This window comes from Pipistrellus kuhlii, unplaced genomic scaffold (genome assembly GCF_014108245.1).
Source record: "Pipistrellus kuhlii isolate mPipKuh1 unplaced genomic scaffold, mPipKuh1.p scaffold_m20_p_7, whole genome shotgun sequence".
NCBI classification, from domain to species: Eukaryota; Metazoa; Chordata; class Mammalia; order Chiroptera; family Vespertilionidae; genus Pipistrellus; species Pipistrellus kuhlii.
In genome coordinates this window covers 40,186,108-40,207,275 of record NW_023425573.1, presented here as the reverse complement: position 1 = coordinate 40,207,275, position 21,168 = coordinate 40,186,108, and the positions used below count along the sequence as shown (strand labels likewise).

Below are 21,168 nucleotides of genomic sequence, written 5' to 3'. Positions count from 1 at the left end.
CAGCACAAATTTACTAGATTATTGGCAATTAATTTTTTATGTTTTTAATACAATAGAATCAGCCATTAAGTACTAAAAGTGGATAAACATTAGAAACAGGATCCAGGGGAGCCACTAAGGTGATTAAAAGATTGGAAAGTAGGAATCTGAGCAAAAGTTGAGGAAAATAAAAATTTTCAGCTTGGTGAAATGGACATTGAAAAAAATGACTTAGAAATGGTTTAGCAGTTATGTATGCTCAGAATTAGTATATTATGAGACCTATTAATAGAAAGAATTTAAGGAATATTTGTTACAGATGAGGTTTTCAGTCATCATGACTGAAAAAAAAGTTATGGGATCTCTCTATTTAAACTTGTTTCTAAATGGTTTAAGCATTTTAATTGTCAAGGATTTTAAGTGAAGTGTGCTGGATATAAAAACTGATCTAGCATCATCTGATGCCTACTTGCTGGCAAGTTGCTCATCTGAGAAAACAATGCTGGAGGTTGATGCTAATTTCCCCAAATGAAGTTCTTCTCAAAAATACCCATAATGTGAATCCTATGGGCAGGGAAGGATGCCTGGCAAATTGCTCGGTTAGTGTTTCTGGAGGCTCCTTTTAACTGATCTCTTTTTGGTACAGGCCCATAATCAGACCTTGAGAGAGAAAATCCTGCAAGTCAACTCCTTAGTGGAAGCCTTTGGAAATGCATGCACGGTCATCAATGACAATTCCAGCCGCTTCGGAAAATATCTGGAAATGATGTTTACACCAACTGGAGCTGTGATGGGAGCAAGAATCTCTGAATATCTCCTGGAAAAGTCCAGAGTTGTAAAACAGGCAGTGTGGGTGCACTATTTTATTGCTGGTTTTGCTCTGCAATGCAGGAGGCTTTGGGAATTTTAGTTGCTGCATTTTTACTCTTGTTCTTAGCATCCTGATAGCTAGGAGGGTTTCCCCTTTCCTCCCTACCCCACCCCTCTTTAGGAGCACAGAATTATTGAAGCAAAGGGTAAATTGTGATTTCTAACTGAAACTATGTTTACAAGCAGAGTACAAAGGGCTGGCTGGGGTGGGGGTACTTTGGGATAGCTATATCCATTTCTCCTGAGTTAGTTATACCAGGTAGAATTTAACAACATTGAGCATACTTTTAAAAATCACTAGGCTCCTTAAAATTGAACTTGTCTTAACAAAAAGTACTGAGGATATTCTAAAAGTTAATATTTTCCTCTAGATTGAGAGAGGAAAAACTATTTTCTTTTAAGAAGAGCAGGACAGCATGGACTGCTCTGGATTTGGGTGCTGGCTCTGATACTTATTGTGTGACTTTGGGTAAGTCACTTAACCTCTCTGTGCCTCATCTGTGAAATGGAGATGACACTAGAGCCTACCGCATGGGTTTTCAGTAAAGATTAATAGTTTGTTTCTATGAAATGCCTTTAAAAAGTGCCCAATATGGTACATGTTATCAGAGTTAGCCACTTTTTCTATTATTATTACTACTAGTGGCCGGTGACAGGAAGATTCCTGCAATAGGGCTTCCTGCTGCGGTCACTGCCCCGCCTGCTTCCCTCCCTTCTCCGCCATCCCGCTTGCTTCTCCGCAGCTTTGCTCCCTTCTGCAGGCTTGGCTTCTTGCTACACTGTCTTGTTATGTAAATTAATTAGTCCATGTGGCAGCACTTAAAGAGTAAAACAGACTGAAGACACATTGGATGAGTAGAAGATGGCAGCTTTGTAAGTCCTGTTCAGCTGATTCTGTCCTCTTCTGGGCACATAACAGGATTCCCCTTCTTGGTAGCTTGTAGCTAGATGTGGTCACATGATCAATTCTGGCAAGGTAGCATCTAGAGCTCTGGCAAAGTGCAAGATAGTGACTGCTCTATCAGCCTGGGCCCAGGAGTGACTACGGTAAACACAGCCTCCCCACCGCCCCTCCCTGCTGGCTTTCAGTGGATGTACTCTGAGAAAGAAGTAAATCTTTGTTGAGTTAAGCCATTCAGATCTTGGGATGTTTGTTATTGCAACAGAACTAAGCTAATCCTGATTGATACATGATGAAAATCAAGTTGAAATTATGCTAGGAATGGATATTGGTAGGCAAAGTTTGAAAGAATTGGAACTAGAGGTCGCTGGGAAAAAAAAAAAAAAAAAAAAGAAAGAAGAAAAAAACTATAGGAAGATAAGACCAAGAAGGATGAACCAAAGCCAGCACATTTACCAGAGGTTAGAGAACAAGTAACATTCATACCAGGCACACAGCTTCATAAAGCCCTAAACCACCATCACCACATGGTTGTGTTAGAAACCTGGGAGGTAGATGACAGGTCCCTTTTCCTCACTGCCTTCATTCATTCTATTAGGATTTATTTATTTTATTTATTTATTTTTTTTTTAGTTATTCTTGCAAAACATATCTTTAGGCTTACTTTTGTTCTTCTTCATCAGGGCCATTACCCAGTTTAAGCCACTCTTCCAACCTAGTCTTCATCTGTCAGCTAGAGTGCATTTTTCTCAATGAAAACGTACTCATGTCACAAACTTATAGTGCACTCTGGCTCCAGAATGTCAAATAATTCTAATTGATTAGTCAGCAAAATCCCCAGTATGGCCTAACAACTCCTTGTGTTGGCGTGCCCTGCCTACCTGCCCATCCCCTTCTCACTAGCATTCTTTGGGATCTGTGTGGGTATCACACTCCCAGACTTTGTGTATATGTTGCTCCCTCTCTTTGGAATGCTTTTCCCTTCTCTCTGTAGCTCCTTCTAGCCCCTTCGCATGCTTCAGAGTTTGATTTAAGTGTTATTTTCCTAGAGATTCCTTCCCCTGACTTGACACAAGTAGCTTTCTTCATCTCAGCCCCTGCTTTGTCTCTTTCAAAGTCCTCATCACAAGTTTCCTTATTAAATCATCTGGCTCCATCATTAGAAGGGGAACTCCAGAGGGCCTGGATTCCCTTGCATCTGATGTAGTGCCTGCCATGATTGGAACTCAATAAATTTATAAATTGAGTGAACAAATGAGTGAGAAACAGCAAGTAGAGACATTTAGAAATAAGAAGAGCAGAAATAAGAAGAACTTTGACAGGAATAGCAATCAGAGGATTGCTAGGATATCCAGGAGAAATTAGAGAAAAGAATGGGGCCCATGTCACAAATAGGGACAAGGAATAGAAGCAAGACAAAATTTATTTCCATAGAGCTAAGTTGGCCAAGGGGAGGATTTGCCAGAATTTGCGGGGTTGAACAGAAGAGACTATCTTCCTCTAGAGCTGTGGTTGGCAAACTGTGGCTCACGAGCTACATGCGGCTCTTTGGCTCCTTGAGTGTGGCTCTTCCATAAAATACCACGGCCTGGGTGAATCTATTTTGAAGAAATGGCGTTAGAAGTTTAAGTTTAAAAAATTTGGCTCTCAGAAGAAATTTCAACCATTGTACTGTTGATATTTGGCTCTGTTGACTAATGAGTTTGCCAACCACTGCGAAAGAAAAAGATCCAGAGCAGTTGTACTTTCCTGTTCCTTGTCTCGTCATAAGCTGACAGCAGTCCATAGACCACACTTAGAGTAGCATCTATCTGAAAGGACCCTGGCCAGGGTGGCCTCGGAGAGGGTGGACAGCAGTAGACCAGGGGGACTGATGCATGTCATTTTGAATTGTGTTAGAAAGAGTATAAGTTTGAAAGCGTGAAAACCTCAGTTTGGGACCAAGTCCATAATTAGCTATACAAACTGGTGAGCCACTTAGGGATCCAGGAGAATAGGGAGTTTGGCTGAGTTCTCTTAAGATGTATATCATTGTCTCTGAAGTAACCTGGACTACTAACAGAAGGCATGAGCACAGATGCATAAGTCATTTGGACTGGAATAGAAACACGTATAACCAGAACTGTTATCTTAGATGTTCCATTCTGTGTACAGTAAACCTAAGTGTGTGTAATAATGTGACATGGTTGCAATTACTATACTAATTCTATCACTATTACTATTCTGTAATTGGGATGTAGCATACTGAATTGCCTGAAAATTCAAATTTGCTACAGAATAATATATTGCAGAGAAAGGAAATGTTGTGAAGTAGTTGGGGTGTGGAAGCCCAGAATATGTTATTGATAATGTCCCCTCTTCCTTTTTGTTCTCAGGGGAGAGAAAAATTTTCACATATTTTACTATATTTATGCTGGCCTTTATCACCAAAAGAAGCTTTCTGAGTTCAGACTTCCTGAGGAAAAACCTCCTAAGTAAGTGTCAGGGATTTTAATTGTGGACTTTTAATGGATATGTACTAGCAGTTGACAAAACTTGAAAAGAAATGGGGCTGTTCTCCTCACTGGACATCCATAATGCCTTCAGCTGAAATACCGAGGGTGAGATGGCAGGGACGGCCTCTCGCCATTTGCATTTTCTAGAATGTTCAGAACTCAAGTGCAGGCATTTTGCTCAGCGATGTCCACCACCATTCCACCACAGTACTAGGGAATGCTCCTGCAAAGAAGGAGCCCAATGGTGCCCCGGTATTTGGGGTGCCATTGGCCAAGTCAGTGATCCTTCTGTTTGATCCTTCTCTATTTAGGTACATAGCTGATGAGACTGGAAGGGTGATGCATGACATAACTTCCAAGGAGTCTTACAGAAGACAGTTCGAGGCAATTCAGCATTGTTTCAGGATTATAGGCTTCACTGACAAGGTGAGTGATTGTTAGGAGAGAAAGAAACTCAAGTGTTAAGTATTTTTGGATCAATGTGAGTGTTGGGTCCAAGCCTCTCTGGTAAGGACGGGACTTTTTTGGATGCTAGGAATTGGGAGGAGATATGAGCAGCCAGAAACAGATGGGAGAGATGTCATTGCAGGCCAAGCGGCCATTGCAAACACAGTAGCCCACAGCGACAAAGCAGCCATTCAGAGTAACCCCCCAAAGCAGCCGCGCTCTGGCTGGTCAGCAACATGTTTTTACTAACTCAGATGGCAGAGGCTTCTTGCCAGATAGTGGCGTCAGTGTCACCTCAGATAAAGGTGCCCCTGTGCAGCGCATACAGTAAAACTACATTGTCGTTGCCTTTGCCCATGCACACGGCACATGGGCCTTTAACATCCGCGTGCTCTGATCAGAGTTCCCGCCGTGAGTCAAGACTCGAATGTTCTAACGTGTGGGGAGGCTTCTTGTTTCCCAGATGCCACACGCTGGTCATGGCATAGGTGCCACTACTCAAAGTTGGACCTGAGGACCAGAAACATCGTTGTCACCAGAGAGCGTGTTAGAAATGCAGACTCTCAGGTCCAGCCAAGAACAACAGAATCAGAATCTGCATTTTAATAAGATGCACAGGTGAACATTAAAGTCGAAGGACTGTTGTTGTAGTGCCGCGTGCCTATGAGTTGTTGTCGTTGTCATTCACTCACTGCAGCTGTGATACCAAATGCCAAAATACGACCGCCCCTTTCTGAGCAGGGGTTGTTCCAACCATGACAGTGGGTTGTGTAATAGGAGCACAGGAATGTGTAGGTTACATCCAGTTACAGAAATATATTTATGCAAGTATTTCCTTGACTACCAAGACAAGTTAATCTAAACTTTTCAACTCACAGTCACTGCCTTCTCTTTGGTACACAGTTGCACGTTATTAACTGTAGTGCTAAGTACTGCACTCTTCTTATCGTACTAGATACAGGCTGTCTCTATTAAATATATGCTAGAGGTGACAGAAAGTATTTATAACCCAAGGCTCTCAAATATTATTCCGCGATACATTTATGTCATAGTTTCTGGGCTTCATGCCATCGATTTTGCAAAATATACAGATTCTTTTGCTTTTCCAACTAAGGAGGTGAATGATTAGGAAGTAGGCGAGAGTGTTAAATCTTAGGGGATTAGATTACAAGACAGTTGAGTTACCGTGGGACAGCCATTCTGGATAAAGAATTGCTTCTGTAATCCAAGGAGCTTGGCCAGCCCTTCCCTCCCCAGCATCGCTGATTTTAGTCATAAGAAAACCTTTCTTCTTCCTTTAAGCCAGCTGTTAATTTTCTCTGTCAGCCTCCCACAGACTTTAAACTGACAGACAGTGGAAAATCCCAAAGGTCAGATAAAAATAGATTTATATTTCCCTTGGCTCCTTAGGGGAGAGCAATTGAACAGGTTCCAGCATTGTTAAAAAGACCTTTATGGTTATTAACTTATAGAGCTGTTGTTATCAAAGATGCTTGGTAGAGCCGTTGAAAGCCCGGGCCATGCCACAGTGTTTAGGGGCATAGTTTCTTAAAAAGGAACAGCAACAATAGAGAAGGGGTTGCAATATTTTGCTTTCAATAAGTACAGTGATTGATGGTTATAGAATACTGTGAAGAGGCCCTAACTGGTTTGGCTCAGTGGATAGAGTGTCGACCTTCAGACTGAAAGGTCCCAGGTTCAATTCCGGTCAAGGGCATGTACCTTGCTCGTGGGCACATCCCAGTAGGAGATGTGCAGGAGGCAGCTGATCAATGTTTCTCTCTTATCAGTGTTTCTAATTCTCTATTCCTCCCCCTTCCTCTCTGTAAAAAATCACTAAAATATTTTTTTTTAAAAAGAATACGGTGAAGAGATTGGTCCTAACTCTAAATGAAAATATATTGTGGTACTGGTCTTGTAATACAAATAACTGGGAATAATATTAAAACACCTGCTTAGGATACAGTTAAAATAAAAAAGAAATTAAATATACTATTTAATTTCTTGAAGTAAGTCATCCTAACCTCTGTGCAAAACAACAACAAAACAGAAGAAACGAATGAATGGTTGCATTAATAAATATGAAAAGAAAGAAATGTAAAAAGTGGTAAACATTCTTAATTTGTGCCTTATCTGAACTGTTAAATGAAAAACCAGAATATAATTACATGTGTGTATATCATGTCCCATATTAATTCATATTGAAATAAATCAATTTATATCAGTTAGCAACATTGGAAATGTAAGAAAAAGGCTGGATCTCTTACCCAAATTTTGTGGTTATATCTTTGTCTATACCTCTATAGACAACCTGTTTTGCTGAATTAACTTAGTTCACTCTGTTTATAAATTCAAAATAATTTGACTAAATTCAGAGATTCAATTGAATGTAGTGAGGCAGAGGATGCCAAAGAGCTGGTGTTACAGAACTTTTTCTAAAAGCTTTCTGAGGGACACTTCTAGACAGAATAATAATAACAGTTCCTTGCAGGAGATGGGGGAATAGACCTAAAACCCTATTATGAAGATTGGTGCTTTCAATTCTTACTTTTGGAGTCAAACCTTATTATATTTGTTTAGTACAGGATGGCGCAAAAGTAGGTTTGCAGTTGTGAGTATGCAAAACAGAGTTTATTCTTGTATTATTATTAATTGTGTTATTTTTCATACGAACAGCTGTAAACTTAATTTTACCTCACCCTTTATTATGTTTATCTTGCTGGTATGTGGATTATAACATATTAGAGTTGTAGGTATGTTCATATTTAATACTACATGAAAATCTTTTAGAAGATTATATATGTGATGGTCAAGATTGGATAGTTATTGCAGATCCCTTAATGAAAGTTAGATGGCTTTGAGATTAGGGAAAATTTCTTTTCCCTTCAAAATCAATTATGAGTTGGGAAAGGAGTATATTCTGAGAGAGAAAGAAAAAAAAAAAAAAAAAGGAAAGGCAGCAAACATACACCCTGCATGGGGCTTTGTGGAAAAATGCTCTTCTCCACTTTTGTTAGTCGGTGGTGAAACTGAACTCATACTTATCAGCAATGAATTGGGAAAACCAGCTGGAGGAGTTGTTAATCTTCTTGATATTTTTTTCTGTCCTGAGAGAGGCATTTTCATACAGAACATTGAAAACTGGTAAAAAAAAAAAAAAAAAAAAAAAAAAAAAAAAAAAAAAGAGAGAGAGAGAGATAAGACACCATAGCAACATTCTGTAGGAAAGGCAGGTTTGCCAGGAAAGGCTCCCTAGCTGGAGATGAGCCAAGAGGAAAGGAGCAAGGCAAGGAAGGGGGAAAATCCTCCCCAGGTGGCTGTGGGAGGAAGAGAGGAGACATCTGGTTAAGAAGAATTGAAGAGGAATAAATCCCACAGATGGGCATACTACTGATTGAACTCTTCCATGATTAGAACATAAGAGTTGATATAGGTCCCTAGGCTAGAAAGGAAGAACTAACCCAAGAATGAGATTAAAGGAGTCAAGTGGAATAGCGTGAATGTGTAGCATAGGAGCCTCTTCATGCTAAGAGCTCATTAATTAGGTGGATTTTGATATTCCTTCTCGGGTTCTCTCTCTGAGGAAGGAGACTTCAGTCATTCACATAGTATTTGAACGCCAGAGATATTGCTGAAGGTCAGAGATAATTTCCCTCTTTAAAAGAGAACATGTGTGAGCATTGTGCAGAAGATGATGTTGCTAGAGAAGTGATGTGGCGAAAACCACCATTTCTTTTGGCGGTGATCACTCCAATGCCTAGGCACCACTAGTTGGGAGGTTTCATGGCTTGTACTGTCATACATGATGTGTGTTTGTGTGTGTATTAGAAGAAATACATTTTGAGATAACTGGACATAGAAATAACAGACAGAACCCACTGCTCTCTCTTACTCTCTGGGATCTGCCTCTCTAAGAAGTGGCTCACTGGTTGCATTCTGTAAACCTCACACTGTATTGATGAAGGTAATGAGGTTCTGTCATGTTAAATCCAGGCTAGTCTCAGAAAACTCATTTGGTAGGTGTTCCCTTTAGCCACTCTTAAATTGCGTGATTAAAATAGTGGTCCTTGGAGGAGTCAGAAACATGACATCTTACATTTGATTTAGAAGTTTAAAGAACAATATTTAGCTATAGTAGAACCTAGTTTAAAATCCTCATTTGTCTTTGAAGCATTACCAGGTATCCAGCAGATGTCACTATACAGTCTGTATTCAGTGTTTTGGCTTTACCGAGTAATGTTTACAGGAAGGCTCAGTTGGGGACAATGCTTTACCAATGGTTTGATGACAGTTTCTCTCAATTTGCATGGTAATAAATCAAGTTCCCCAGCAGAGTATTTTTGGTGAAAGTACTTTTCTCTATCTAGAAGCATAAGATGCAGAAATTTCCTGGCTATGTATTTTATTCTCTCACTATAGGAATGCAAATGTTTAAATAAACAAATATATATTATTTTTACTATTAATGCTACTTATGTATCCAACTTCAATATAAAAATAGAACTGAAGATCATCTGAACTGTTTTTATAACACTTGTGAAACCAAATATGTGCAGTTTTCCCCCACACCAACCAATTCTCCTACAATTCAATTGAACTCTGATGCTGTCTATCCCATACATTAGGGGCTCAGTCCCACATGATTGCCCCAACTTCAAAAACCAATTGCAAACCCCAAAGATTTTTTAAATCTCTGACTGATAGGCTATAAATTGGGAGTTCCAAGACCGCTCTCCTCAGGCTCAATAATTTGCTAGAAGGATTCACAGAACTCAGGAAAAACAGTTTACTTACCATTACTATTTATTTATTGTTATAAAGGGCACAACTCGGGAACGGCCTACTGGAAGAGATACAAAGCTCCAGGTATGGGGAGAGGGAGCGCCACTTCCTCTCACCCCTCTGATGTGTTCATTGAACTGTAAATGCTCTGAACCTTATCAGTGAGGGGGGGTTAGTGGAGGTCATAGGCATGACTGGTTAAATCCTTGCTGCTGGTGATTAACTCAATCTCCAGCCCTTCTTACTTCCCCCTGGAGGTCCAGGGTTTGGCTAAAAGTTCTAACCTTTTCATCACAGGGTTAGAACTTTTTTTCCTCTGGAAACTAGATTCCATCCTCCAAGCACATTAGGATGGACTCAGGTTGGAAGGAACATATTATGAATAACAAAGGACATGCCTCTCAGCCTTATCACTCAGAAAAATTCCAAGGTTTTTCCAAGCTCTTGTGCCAGAAACCAGTCTGAAGACCAAATACTGTATACTTCTTATTAATCACCATAGCACAGATCTATTGAGTCTTTCAAAATAATTCCTAACCTCATTCATAACTAAATACTCCATCATTTAACTTCAAAATGTTCTAGCGAACCATTAATGCCCTGCCAACTGTTTCGTAAGAGCTATATTCAAAAAAAGGTTAAGGAAACATTTCCCCTTTTATTTTGAAGAAATAACCATACCTGAACTTGGAAGCTGGTATTAGTTAGGATAAATGGATAAAAGTGGCTTAAAGAACAAAGAAGGTCAGTTCTCTCTCATAGCCTTCCAAGGTACGAGGTTCAAATTGCAGGACAACTTCATTTCATGCAATCATTGGTCTCAAGCATCCTAATTCAAGACTTGGTTGAAGCTGGGTTGTTGGGAGTTCCTGCCAACAATAATGGGAAAGAAAGGAAGGAGGAGTAATGTTGACTAAATGTTGGCTTCCGTAAGACCAGTCTCAAAAGTGGCCCACATCATTGCACTTGCTCCTTTGTTAAGAATTTAATTACACAGCCATAGTTAACTGCAAGGAAGGTTAAGAAATTTGTTTGTAGATGAAACACAAGACAACCATCATTCAGAACTATCTGAAAGCTGGCTGAATGGAAGTCCCACAACTAGAGAAGTAAAGAAGAAAGCACGTTGAGATTGGTAGGAGAGTGGAGATGTGGAATGGGCTGGTCTAGCACCCATGTGGGCTGATTTTTTAATCCAGAGGGAGACAGTCCCTACAGACTGCTATGAGGAACAAGGAGTCCAAGCTCCACACCAGACCCCCCACTCAGGGTCCCAGAGCCGGGAAGAGAAGTCCCCGTAACTTTGGGCTATAAAAACCAATGGGAAATGAGGCTGGGGGACATGGAGGGTACCAGAGACCCAGGTGTCCCTCTTAAAGGGTCAGGCATGAACTTACTCAGACTCCCTTCCTCTGAGCTCCAGTACCAGGAGGCATTGGGGGATCCAGACACATAAGGGGAGGAACTGGGTTGTCTGGCATCAGAGCAGGAACTAGAGGTGGCTTTCTATCAGATGGAAGTGCTCAGGAGGTGCTTGCAGGGGTCATTGTTCCTATGCCAAGACCTCCCCAACCCAGGACTGACTGACAACCATATCTGAGTCCCCACAACTTGGAGTACACTGCCTGCTCTGCCCTGGTGATTTGATGAGACCCTGCCCCATCCAATTTGTAGCCTCACCCAAGCTATTTGCTGCAGCTTTTCCATATAAATGGCCTATTCTGGTTTAGGCTTCAGATTTTGCTAAAGTCTCTCAAACCAAGGCTGGTGTCAATATGCCTCAAACCTATCAATAAAAGGCCTCAAACCTGGCACCAGCACCAGCCTGCCTTGCTTCACAGCTGGACCTCACTTCCAAACCCAATACAAATAGGAAGGATCTGCAGATCTCTCTGTAGCTCCTACTGGGTGGCCCCAGGCAGTGGCTGACTTTGCACCTCCCTGGAGACCAAAGAGCCAGTGCACCTGATGGACAGCTACAGACGATACCAGATTACAATTCTACACATCCACAAACCACACATACAAAGGGAAGACTCAGCACCAAAATCCTATTGAAGCAAGTCCTGCTCCATAGGAGTGTTTCCTGCACAGCAACTCTCCCACTGTAGTCCCAGCTAGTCCTCACAGTCAATTGGCATGGAGGTTAATTCCTCCAGTGACACTGACAGCAATAAAGTCTGAACTACAACAAGACTGATCACAGCCCACAAAGGGGTACACCTAGAGTTCCTAGCTCAGTTGACTGGGGAGTTCTGAGCCACTGGACCTATAGGACACCTACTATGCAAGGCCACTCTACCAACTCAAGGCCACTCTACACAACTCAAGGAAACACAGGGAAGCAGCCAAAAAATGGAGACAAAGAAACATGTCACAAATGAAAAGAAATGAAAGAAAGCAGACTACTGGACATAGAGTTCAAAACCACAGTTGTAAAGTTTTCAATTATATTCATAAGACCTTCAAGGGACTTAGTGAAAATTTTAAGGATTTTAGTGAAAATGCCAAAGTCATGGAAAAGGACCAGTCAGAAATAAATCATATATTAACTGAAATAAAGAATAATATACAGGGATTCAACAGTAGGGATCCCAAGAATCAAATCAACAATTTGAAATATGAGGAAGCAAAAAACATCAAATCAGAAAAGCAAAAAGAAAAAAGAACCCAAAAATCTGAAAGTAATGTAAGGAGCCACTGGGATAACTTCATGCCAACATTTGAATTATGAGTGTCCCAGAAGGAGAAGAGAAAGAGCAATATATTGAAAACTATTTGAAGAAATAATAACAGAAAACTTCCCCTACCTGGTGAAAGAAATAGACTTACAAGTCAAGGCAGCACAGAAAATCCTCAAACAAGAGGAACCTAAAGAGGCCCACACCAAGACACATCATAATTAAAATGTCAAGGGCTAATGACAAAGAATCATAAAAGCAGCAAGAGAAAAGCAATTAGTTACCTACAAGGGAATGCCTATATGACTGTCAGCTGATTTCTCAACAGAAATTATGCAGGTCAGAAGAGAGTGACAAGAAATATTCAAAGTGATGAATAGTAAGGACCTACAACCAAGATTACTGTACCATTTAGACTTAAAGGTCAGATAAAGTGCTTCACAGATAAAAAAAAAAATAGAAAAAAGCTAAAGGAGTTCATTTTTATTAAACCAGTATTATATGTGAAATGTTGAGGGGTACTCTTTAAGAAGAAGTGGAAGAAGAAAAATATTTTTAAAATGAACAATAAAATGGCAATAAATACATATCTATCAACAATACTAACTAATAAAGAGGGAATATGCTAATTGACTGCCATGCCCTCAAAGATGGAGGTGCCCACAGCCACAAGATGGCAGTGCCCAGTCCTCTTAGCCCTGCTGAGGCAGCAGGCGAGTGGGGGCCCACACCCAGGCAGGTCCGGCTGCTCTGCGTGCCTGCCTCCGAAGTCCCCCAGTCTCCTTAGCCCCCCATCCACCCAGAGCTGGCCTGAGGCACAGGCAAGCCTCAGATGTCAGCTGCCCAGCTGCCAGGGTCACCTGGGGCTCAGATAACCAGGGCCAGCCAAGGCTTGCACTGCTGGCAGTGGCAGCAGCAGAGGTGTGATGAGGGCATCGCCTTCCCCTGATTGCCTGGTTGCCTCCCATCCCTGAGGGCTCCCAGACTGTGAGAGGGGGCAGGCCAGTGTGAGGGACCTCCCATGCAGTGCATGAATTTTTATGCAGTAGGCCTCTAGTTGAATATAAAAATCAAAATAAATAAGAAATCTAAAGAACAGAATAAACTGGTGAATAAAATAGAATTGGAGGCATGGAAATGGAACAGATGATTCTCAGAGGCAAGAAGGGGGTGTGGAGAGTGAGAAGAGATTTAACAAAGATCTTATATGTATATATGCATTACCTATGAACACAGATAATAGGGTGGTGAAGGGCAGAGCAGGAACCATGCGGAGTGGGCATTAAGGGGAAAAAGACTGTAATACTCTCACAATAAAATAATAAACATTAAAAAATAAATTTGATACATGCACAGAAACGTGCACAAGGATGCCCATGTGGTGTTATGTAACAATAACATACAGAAGAAAAATAAGTCACATAGAACTCTGGGATGTGGAGCACTTTCCTCCTTTCTATCATATCTTTTCTTTCTATTTGAAATTTCAGAGGATTTGTTCTTCTTAGAGGAATGAATTCGGGACTCAAGGACCTGTAGGGGGGAAAAATAAAATAAAAGCAAACTTTAAAGGCCATTAAAAAATTTGTTTTGTGTGCTAGGAAAAGGGAAAGGATGGATTTTGGCAGTTTCTACCACAGTGCTGGTGCTTCCTTGGTTTCATTGGTAATCACCTTCAAACATGGTTCCTGTTGTCTTTTTTTCAGGAGGTGCATTCAGTGTACAGAATTTTGGCTGGGATTTTGAATATTGGAAACATTGAATTTGCGGCTATTTCTTCTCAACATCAGACTGATAAAAGTGAGGTGCCTAATGCTGAAGCTTTGAAAAATGGTAATTATTTGATGCCTGTGCACTGTGTTGCCAAAGTACATCTTTCTTTCACGTTGGTAGTTTTTAAAGTCTCTATAGGAGATAGTGCAGCTGTTGCTGATTCTTCTGCTAGCTCTGAGTGTTTTCACTAACCAGTGTTTCCTGAAAGATATCTTGTAGAATGTGAGCTGCAAATAGGTGTTCTGCAGAAAAGAATTTCACGGCAAGTAACTTTGGGCAGTGGTTCTCAACACTGGCAGCTTTTGAAAATCATCAATAACTTTTTGAAAATAATATGAGAGGTTAGACCCCACTTTAAATCCATTAAATCAATATCAGCAGGGGAGAAAGCAGGCACCTAATTGGATTATTTGTTTGTTTGTTTGATTGTTTGTTTTACAAGTAGTAATGGTGACGCGAAGAATGAGAATCCTGAGTTTACAAAAACCTCATTTAAACCAAATGAACACCTTTTGTGTTAAAAATAAAGCACTTTTTATGGCCTGTAAAAGACTAATTTGTGTTGTGACTCTCTAAGCGGATAGTATAGTCTCCAGAAATTGCTCCAACTTACCTGACCAAAGCTACTTCCTTCCACTTTTTTAAATCTAACACCTGTGCAGAGCTTTCAGAACAGTTTGGGAGATACAGGGTCATCAGGATGCTCCTTAGGGTTAGGGGCCTGGCTTGCTTATCTTGGACTTTGCAGTGCCAAGGATAGAGTAGATGTTGAACAAATGCTGGCTGAATGAATGAATAGATAGAATGGATGGATAGATTGAATAAATGAATGGATGGATGGATGGATGAATGGATGGATTCATTCTCCAGTGTCAGCCTTACCCTTTGTTACAGCTGCCTCTGTCCTCTGCATCCGCCCCGAAGAGCTCCAGGAGGCCCTCACTTCCCGTTGTGTGGTCACCCGAGGAGAGACCATCATCCGCGCCAACACTGTTGACAGGGCCTCAGACGTCCGCGATGCCATGTCTAAAGCCTTGTACGGGAGGCTCTTCAGCTGGATTGTAAATCGTATCAATACTCTCCTGCAGCCAGAGAAAAACATATGGCAAGTCCCGCCAGGGAGCAGAGGCCTCGCGAGAGCTGTCAGCAACCCCGGTGCCTCACAGTTTGCAGGACAAAACATTTGGTCCTCTCGGGCTTTCTTTAAGCGAAGCTCTTAGGTCTTCTTTTTAAAAAAATGCATTGGGGCCCTAGCTGGCTTTGTTCAGCGAATAGAGCGTTAGCCTGTGGACTGAGGGGTCCCAGGTTTGATTCCAGCCAAGGGCACATGCCTGATTGTGGGCTCGATCCCCAGCAGGGGGAGTGCAGGAGGCAGCCGACCAGTGATTGTGTCTCATCATTGATGTTTCTATTTCTCCTTCTCCCTTCCTCTCTGAAATAAATAAATAAAAATAAAAATAAATGCACTGGAGTCCAGGAGGGCCAAGTAGTGATACCTGGAAGACAGATGACTGACAGAGCCAGTACAGTGTAGTGTTGAAGAGAACAGACTTGGCTTGGAACTTGACAAACAGGATTGGCATCCAAGTTCTACAGCTTGATCAGCTACATGTTCTAAGTGGCGGTTTTCTCATCTGTAAAATTAGGATAATAATCTTCTCATTATTAGAATCAACTGAGACATTTCATGAAAAGTCTTAAAGCACAGGATCTTACATTATCACCACTACTCCCTAGATTGTGGGTGGGGAGGTGAAAGAATGAGAGTACAGCTCCCACCCATTTGGAGTGGTTCCTCTTTCATCTCTTTCTATCTGGAGCTCCTACTGCTTTAAACAAGTTGGAAATACTGTTGAAAGACTAGAGGAACACATGGTTTAAGACACGAACTATTCATTTCTTAGAGGTGGCAGAATTCTACTTTCCGTGAGAGGGTACATGGATTGATGAATACGTGGGCACATACATACAGTCTCACTGTCCTCTGAGATGAATGTTTCTTCCCTAAAAGGTTGTATTCTCTCTCATGCAGTAGTGCAGATGGCGGTATGAATGTGGGGATATTGGATATTTTTGGATTTGAGGACTTCCGGAGAAATTCTTTTGAGCAGCTCTGCATAAACATCGCCAATGAGCAAATCCAGTACTACTTCAATCAGCACGTTTTTGCTCTTGAGCAGGTAATAGTGAGCTCTGAACTCAGGAAGCCTGCCCGGGGAAGGTGTCTCCAAGTTGCCCACAGTTTGAATCAGAAACCCTGTTAGGCTAACAGGTGAAGGGCTCTAAGGGGAAAAACCACCGGTGAGGCCATCCTGTGAAAATAAATCAATGGTCTACGTTCAGCCTGAAAAACAAAGAAGTCTTGATTTTTGTGGGAAGGTACATTTCCTCCCTTGGGTGGAGCTGGTGCCAAGCCAATCATTGAAATGTGGCTTCCCAATGGTTTCGTGTGTATTGCCCCAAATGCTGGATTTTCTTCTGCTTCATTTAGCTAAAATTATCTGTGATCATGTCCAAAATGACATGGGACAATCTTAAATTCAGAACACAGGTTCTTAATGTTCTTAACTCTCAGGCTGGCGCCATCCCACATCTCCAGCTCACCAGATCCTCCTGGAACTGATGGCTGTCTCAGGGGAAGAGGAGGATAGGTTTTCTGAAATGCAAGTCTCTCCCCAATGAGTTTAATGACAAATAAAACAGGGTGTGGAGCTAGTTGGACCCTTCTCTTCCACCCCAACCCCAAGACTCTCCTGTATCAAATAGTTGCAATAATGAGACATTCTGACCAAATCCCTTGTTTTAACGAAGAAGTGGAGAGACACAAACTATAATATGATCAGAGAAACAGAGACGTGGAGTAAAAATGCCAACATAGGTTTTATCATTGGAGGTGGATAAATCCATACTACACTGCTCACTCCTCTTAATCTGCCTCTCCCCCCATCCCCCCCCTGCCCCCCGCACAAAATTTGATTTTGTTTCAGTTCAGGTCACATGCATTTATTTCCCAGGGAAATCTGGACTTTCTCTAGTTTTTCAGTCCCAGATGATCCCCTTGCAGAATGCTTTGCAAAATAGAAGTCTACTTTCTACTCGGTTTAAACCATACTTGTCACACAGAAATTTTTTTTTTTTTTAATTCAACTTCTTTTCCAAAAGAATTTCTAAATTATGTTACCAAATCATTGTCTGGGAGACAGAGAGCCGTCTCTTCTTTTGCCCGCTTTAGCTGCCTGCCACAGGCCACCTGTAGGTCAGGCTTACACCAAAGCTTTAACAGTGTTATATGCCGAAGGGCCCTTTACCAGCATAAACACACCCTGTTTTCCACGTGTGCTCAGCGTTGCAGGACGTAGGAAGGCCATGCTAGGGCAGCCTGGCGGTGCCTCCGCCAGTCGGGGCTGGAGACATTCACACTCGGTTTCCCTCCAGATGGAATACCAGAACGAGGGCCTTGACGCTGCTCCTGTGGAGTATGAGGACAACCGGCCACTCCTGGACATGTTCCTCCAGAAACCCCTGGGACTGCTGGCGCTTTTGGATGAGGAAAGTCGGTTTCCCCAGGCCACGGATCAGACCCTGGTCGGTAGGTACCTTTTGGAAAGGGACACACACTCAGAAGAGAGCCTGGCTCATGTCATCCAATGAGTGTGGCCTAATGGGCCTATCCTGTGTATTTTAGCCACCTGGTGAGTTGTGAAAGTGCTTTTAGGGAATTGAAATGTTCAGCAAATGTCCTGTTAGAATATTCATCTTAAATCTCTCAACCCTCCTCACTATCCTATTTCTGCAAACGGAAATGCCATGGCCCTATGTCAACATCGTTTTTATACCTTCCTTTCCCTCGTTTCCTACAAGCAATACTTCTTCCCCTCCTTTTCTTCCCCTGCTCTCATATCCCCACCTGGACGCCCCTCCTCCTTTAGGCCAAGTTTGTATAGAGGCCCCTTTTGGTCTCTTGGCATCTAGGCTTCTACTCTCCCCTCTATCCTGCACTTCCTAGCTACATTAGTCTGTTAAAGCCACCCTTGGTAGGCAGCTGTTCTCTGTGGCATGACAATAAAACACCTCCTCCCGGCATTCAAGGCCCTCCTAGCCCTGTTCCTCTTGGTCTCCTTCCTCTCCTCAGATCCTCGGTGTTGCACACCATCCTGGCCCTCGCTTAGACTGTGAGATGCGTGAGGTAGCAAAGCTCGAATCCTCGTATCTCTTTAGTACTTCACACCATTCCTCTCACAGAGTTGGCTCTCAGTCACAGCAACAGCAGAAGTGATCCTCGAGGGAGAACAACGTTTCAGGTCTTTTCCCCAGATGGAAAATTGGTTTGTGGCAAGATTTGCCTCTAGGAGTTGAAATTGTCACCCTTGTTGGCTTCATTTTATCTATAAAACTGTCACAAGTTGCCAGGATGAGTGTTTGCCTTCCATGGGATCGCTTCATGGTTCTGGAATTAATTGGCCGGAGTTCTGGTGTCATCACTGTCCGTGCTGCATGCTAGGAGCTCTCAGAGCAGAACACGAGTGCTCAGAGTGTGGCCTGACACCAAAGACAACGTGAAGCCCTGGCCCGTTTGTTCAGTGGTTAGAGCATTGGCCTGTGCACTGAAGGGTCACAGGTTCAATTCCAGTCAGGGGCGTGTGCCTAAGTTGCAGGCTCAATTCCCAGCCCTGTCGGGTGCATGTGGGAGGCAACTAATAGATATATCTCTCTCCCACTGATGTTTCTCTCTGTCTCTCGCCTTCCTTTGCACTCTGAAAATCAATGGAGAGAATGTCCTCGGGTGAGGATTGACATTAACAACAATATAAGGTTAATATCCGGCTCCTCTGAAATCCCTTGTTCTGGGTCACTCATGCAAGGAGCATGTTTTTGCTTGACAGAGGAAACAATTCACGCTCTAACTTTTAAACATGAAAATCCACAGATAAATTTGAAGATAATCTACGCTGCACATACTTCTGGAGGCCCAAGGGAGTGGAGCTGAGCTTTGGCATTCAGCACTACGCCGGAAAGGTGAGTTATTCATCCTGAAATTGACAAGGGGAAAGTGTCCATGTTACCCCAAAATTGCTTGCAGACTTCTGTCTCCTTTTATCTCTTCCCGAACACCTAGTCACAGAGCCCAAGCTTTCTCAGCGGTGCCAATCGCTGAAAGTTTCCCCTGGCAGGCAAGCAATTTCTCACCGGGGTGGCCGGCCAGCTGCCATCTGCTTCTCACCCCGGGGGTTCGGCCTAGAAGTGACAGCTCTTCAGAGAGAAAACATGTTCTAGTGTTTGGTGGTGAATGTTCACATTCAGGGGTCATTGGGAGACGTGTCGGTAACAGAGGAAGGTTAGTATCACAGGGGGGATCCAGGTGTAGCACTTGAAGTGTATGGCCACAGGGCACCCAAAATGTCTAGATGAAAAGGGGGGAAAATTCACTGCGTCATCCAGATGTTAAGCTTTCACAACATTAAACAAAATTTCTACTTTTCATACATTTTACTACAGTCTCAATTTCAAGTTCCTGAAGTGGTTGAGAGACTAATTCAGGAAATTCTCTAGTCCCATAGCCAATAACTCATTGCCCAAGTTCCCTCAAAAGAACTGGTGGTATATGGCTAATTGGTTCTGGTGAGGGTCTCCTGAGAGCCTGGGCCCAGAAAATAGGTAGGACTCCAATAAAGGGCATTTTGGATTATTTTGTTGATTTGAGGTTTATTGAAATAATTTCTCAAATTCATATATGACATTAAAATAAATTTTGCCTGAATGAAGGCTGGTTGAAAGGCAATCTAGTACAAGTGAAAGGGAAGATAACCTTTCTCTTTTTCCCTTCTGGGTTCTTTGATTAAATTGGTATAAGGTACATTAACACAGGGGTGGGGAACCTTTTTTCTGCTAAGCACCATTGGGATATTTATAACATTATTCGTGGACCATACAAAATCATCAACCTAAAAATTAGCCCGCTATATTTGGTCAAACATTGAATTAACTCACCCCTCATACCTTGGGAGGTCCAGACCGAATGATTTCTCGGGCCTTATATGGCCCACGGGCCAGATGTTCCCTACCCCTGTGAAACAAATTTAGTTACAGAGTCCCAAAAGAATAGAAGGCCCAAAGGACAGCCAGGCAGCTGCAGCTTATATAGCATCCTGAGCTAAGGAAAGGAGTAGGGGTCTATCTGTACAAAGGGAAGGGAGGTCATTCAAGGAAGGCAGAGGAGGTGTTTGGAAAACCAAAGTTTGCCCTGTTATGCTGGTCGGTTGCTTGGGTAAAAATGTCTGGCACTAGCTCTCTTCCGGGACAGGCCCCTTCCAGTGTAAATTTAGGCAGTTGAGAGGGAGGTAGAGAGTTTTTCCTGATTCTTCTGGGTTTTGATTGCTTTTAGCTCAAAATACTCTTCGTGTCAGAGGGGCATATTTTGGGGTGACTTGTCCTGAACCCCTTCACAAGCAAAAAGGATTGTTTTTCTCTCTACACAGTACATGATGGTATCTATTTTGGATCTTTGGTAGCAATTGTAATCCAGTTTTTGCTCTTAAATACTTAATTTACCTTTGCATTGATGTCTGCTTATTAATGTCCTTCACGTCTGAGATACCCACATCTGCCCTGATCTTCCCCCTCCCATTCATGTCTGCTTCCCATCCTGTCCTCTTCCTCACGCCTCGCTTTCCATCTCTCTGTCCTTCTCCACCTTTTTCTTGCCCACCCCGTTCCCTCCTCCCTTTCACCTTCTTCTTGATGTGAAGTGAGAAAAGGGTCCTTTTCTTTCTGGGTGGTGTCCTTTCCGGAATTCATTTGTCTCTAACATTTCTCTGGAGCGTTCCTTAACGTTTCTCTGACTTGGATCCCCTCTTCCTGAGAACTGAGAACTGCTCAGCGTCCTTGAGCAATCACAGGTGCTGTGAGTAGTACCTTGAGAAGCACTGAGAGTATAGTGGTTGTGAGCCTGGCACCAAATGGCCTGGGTTTGGATGCCCGCCCACCGCTTGAAATGTGTGATTTTTCAGCTTCTCTCTAAGCCTCTGTTTGCCCACCGATAAAATGGAGATTAGTGTTTACCCCATAGGATGGATGCTTCACATATAGTTAGTGCACAATATGTTTTTTTTCTTTATTTTTCCCCCCCATCACCATTTATCCTCTCTATATCCTACTCCACTCCCACAGGCCTCATGGCCCCGAGAATGCCCAAAATGTCTTAGTAATTATTCTGATGTGATATTGATTTGACTCTTCAAAG

At 42.3% G+C, this 21,168-nt stretch overlaps 1 protein-coding gene across 1 annotated transcript in view; it reads left to right on the top strand.

The window, feature by feature from the left end:
- MYO3B (myosin IIIB) overlaps nt 1-21,168 on the top strand; it is a 331,558-nt gene that overhangs the window by 137,019 nt on the left and 173,371 nt on the right. Inside the window, exons 13-20 of the mRNA XM_036422089.2 lie at nt 626-828; nt 4,126-4,224; nt 4,557-4,671; nt 13,862-13,988; nt 14,823-15,033; nt 15,961-16,108; nt 17,364-17,517; nt 18,856-18,944. Of these exons, the coding sequence (XP_036277982.1) occupies nt 626-828; nt 4,126-4,224; nt 4,557-4,671; nt 13,862-13,988; nt 14,823-15,033; nt 15,961-16,108; nt 17,364-17,517; nt 18,856-18,944 (1,146 nt within the window). The remainder of the gene's footprint in view (nt 1-625; nt 829-4,125; nt 4,225-4,556; nt 4,672-13,861; nt 13,989-14,822; nt 15,034-15,960; nt 16,109-17,363; nt 17,518-18,855; nt 18,945-21,168) is intronic.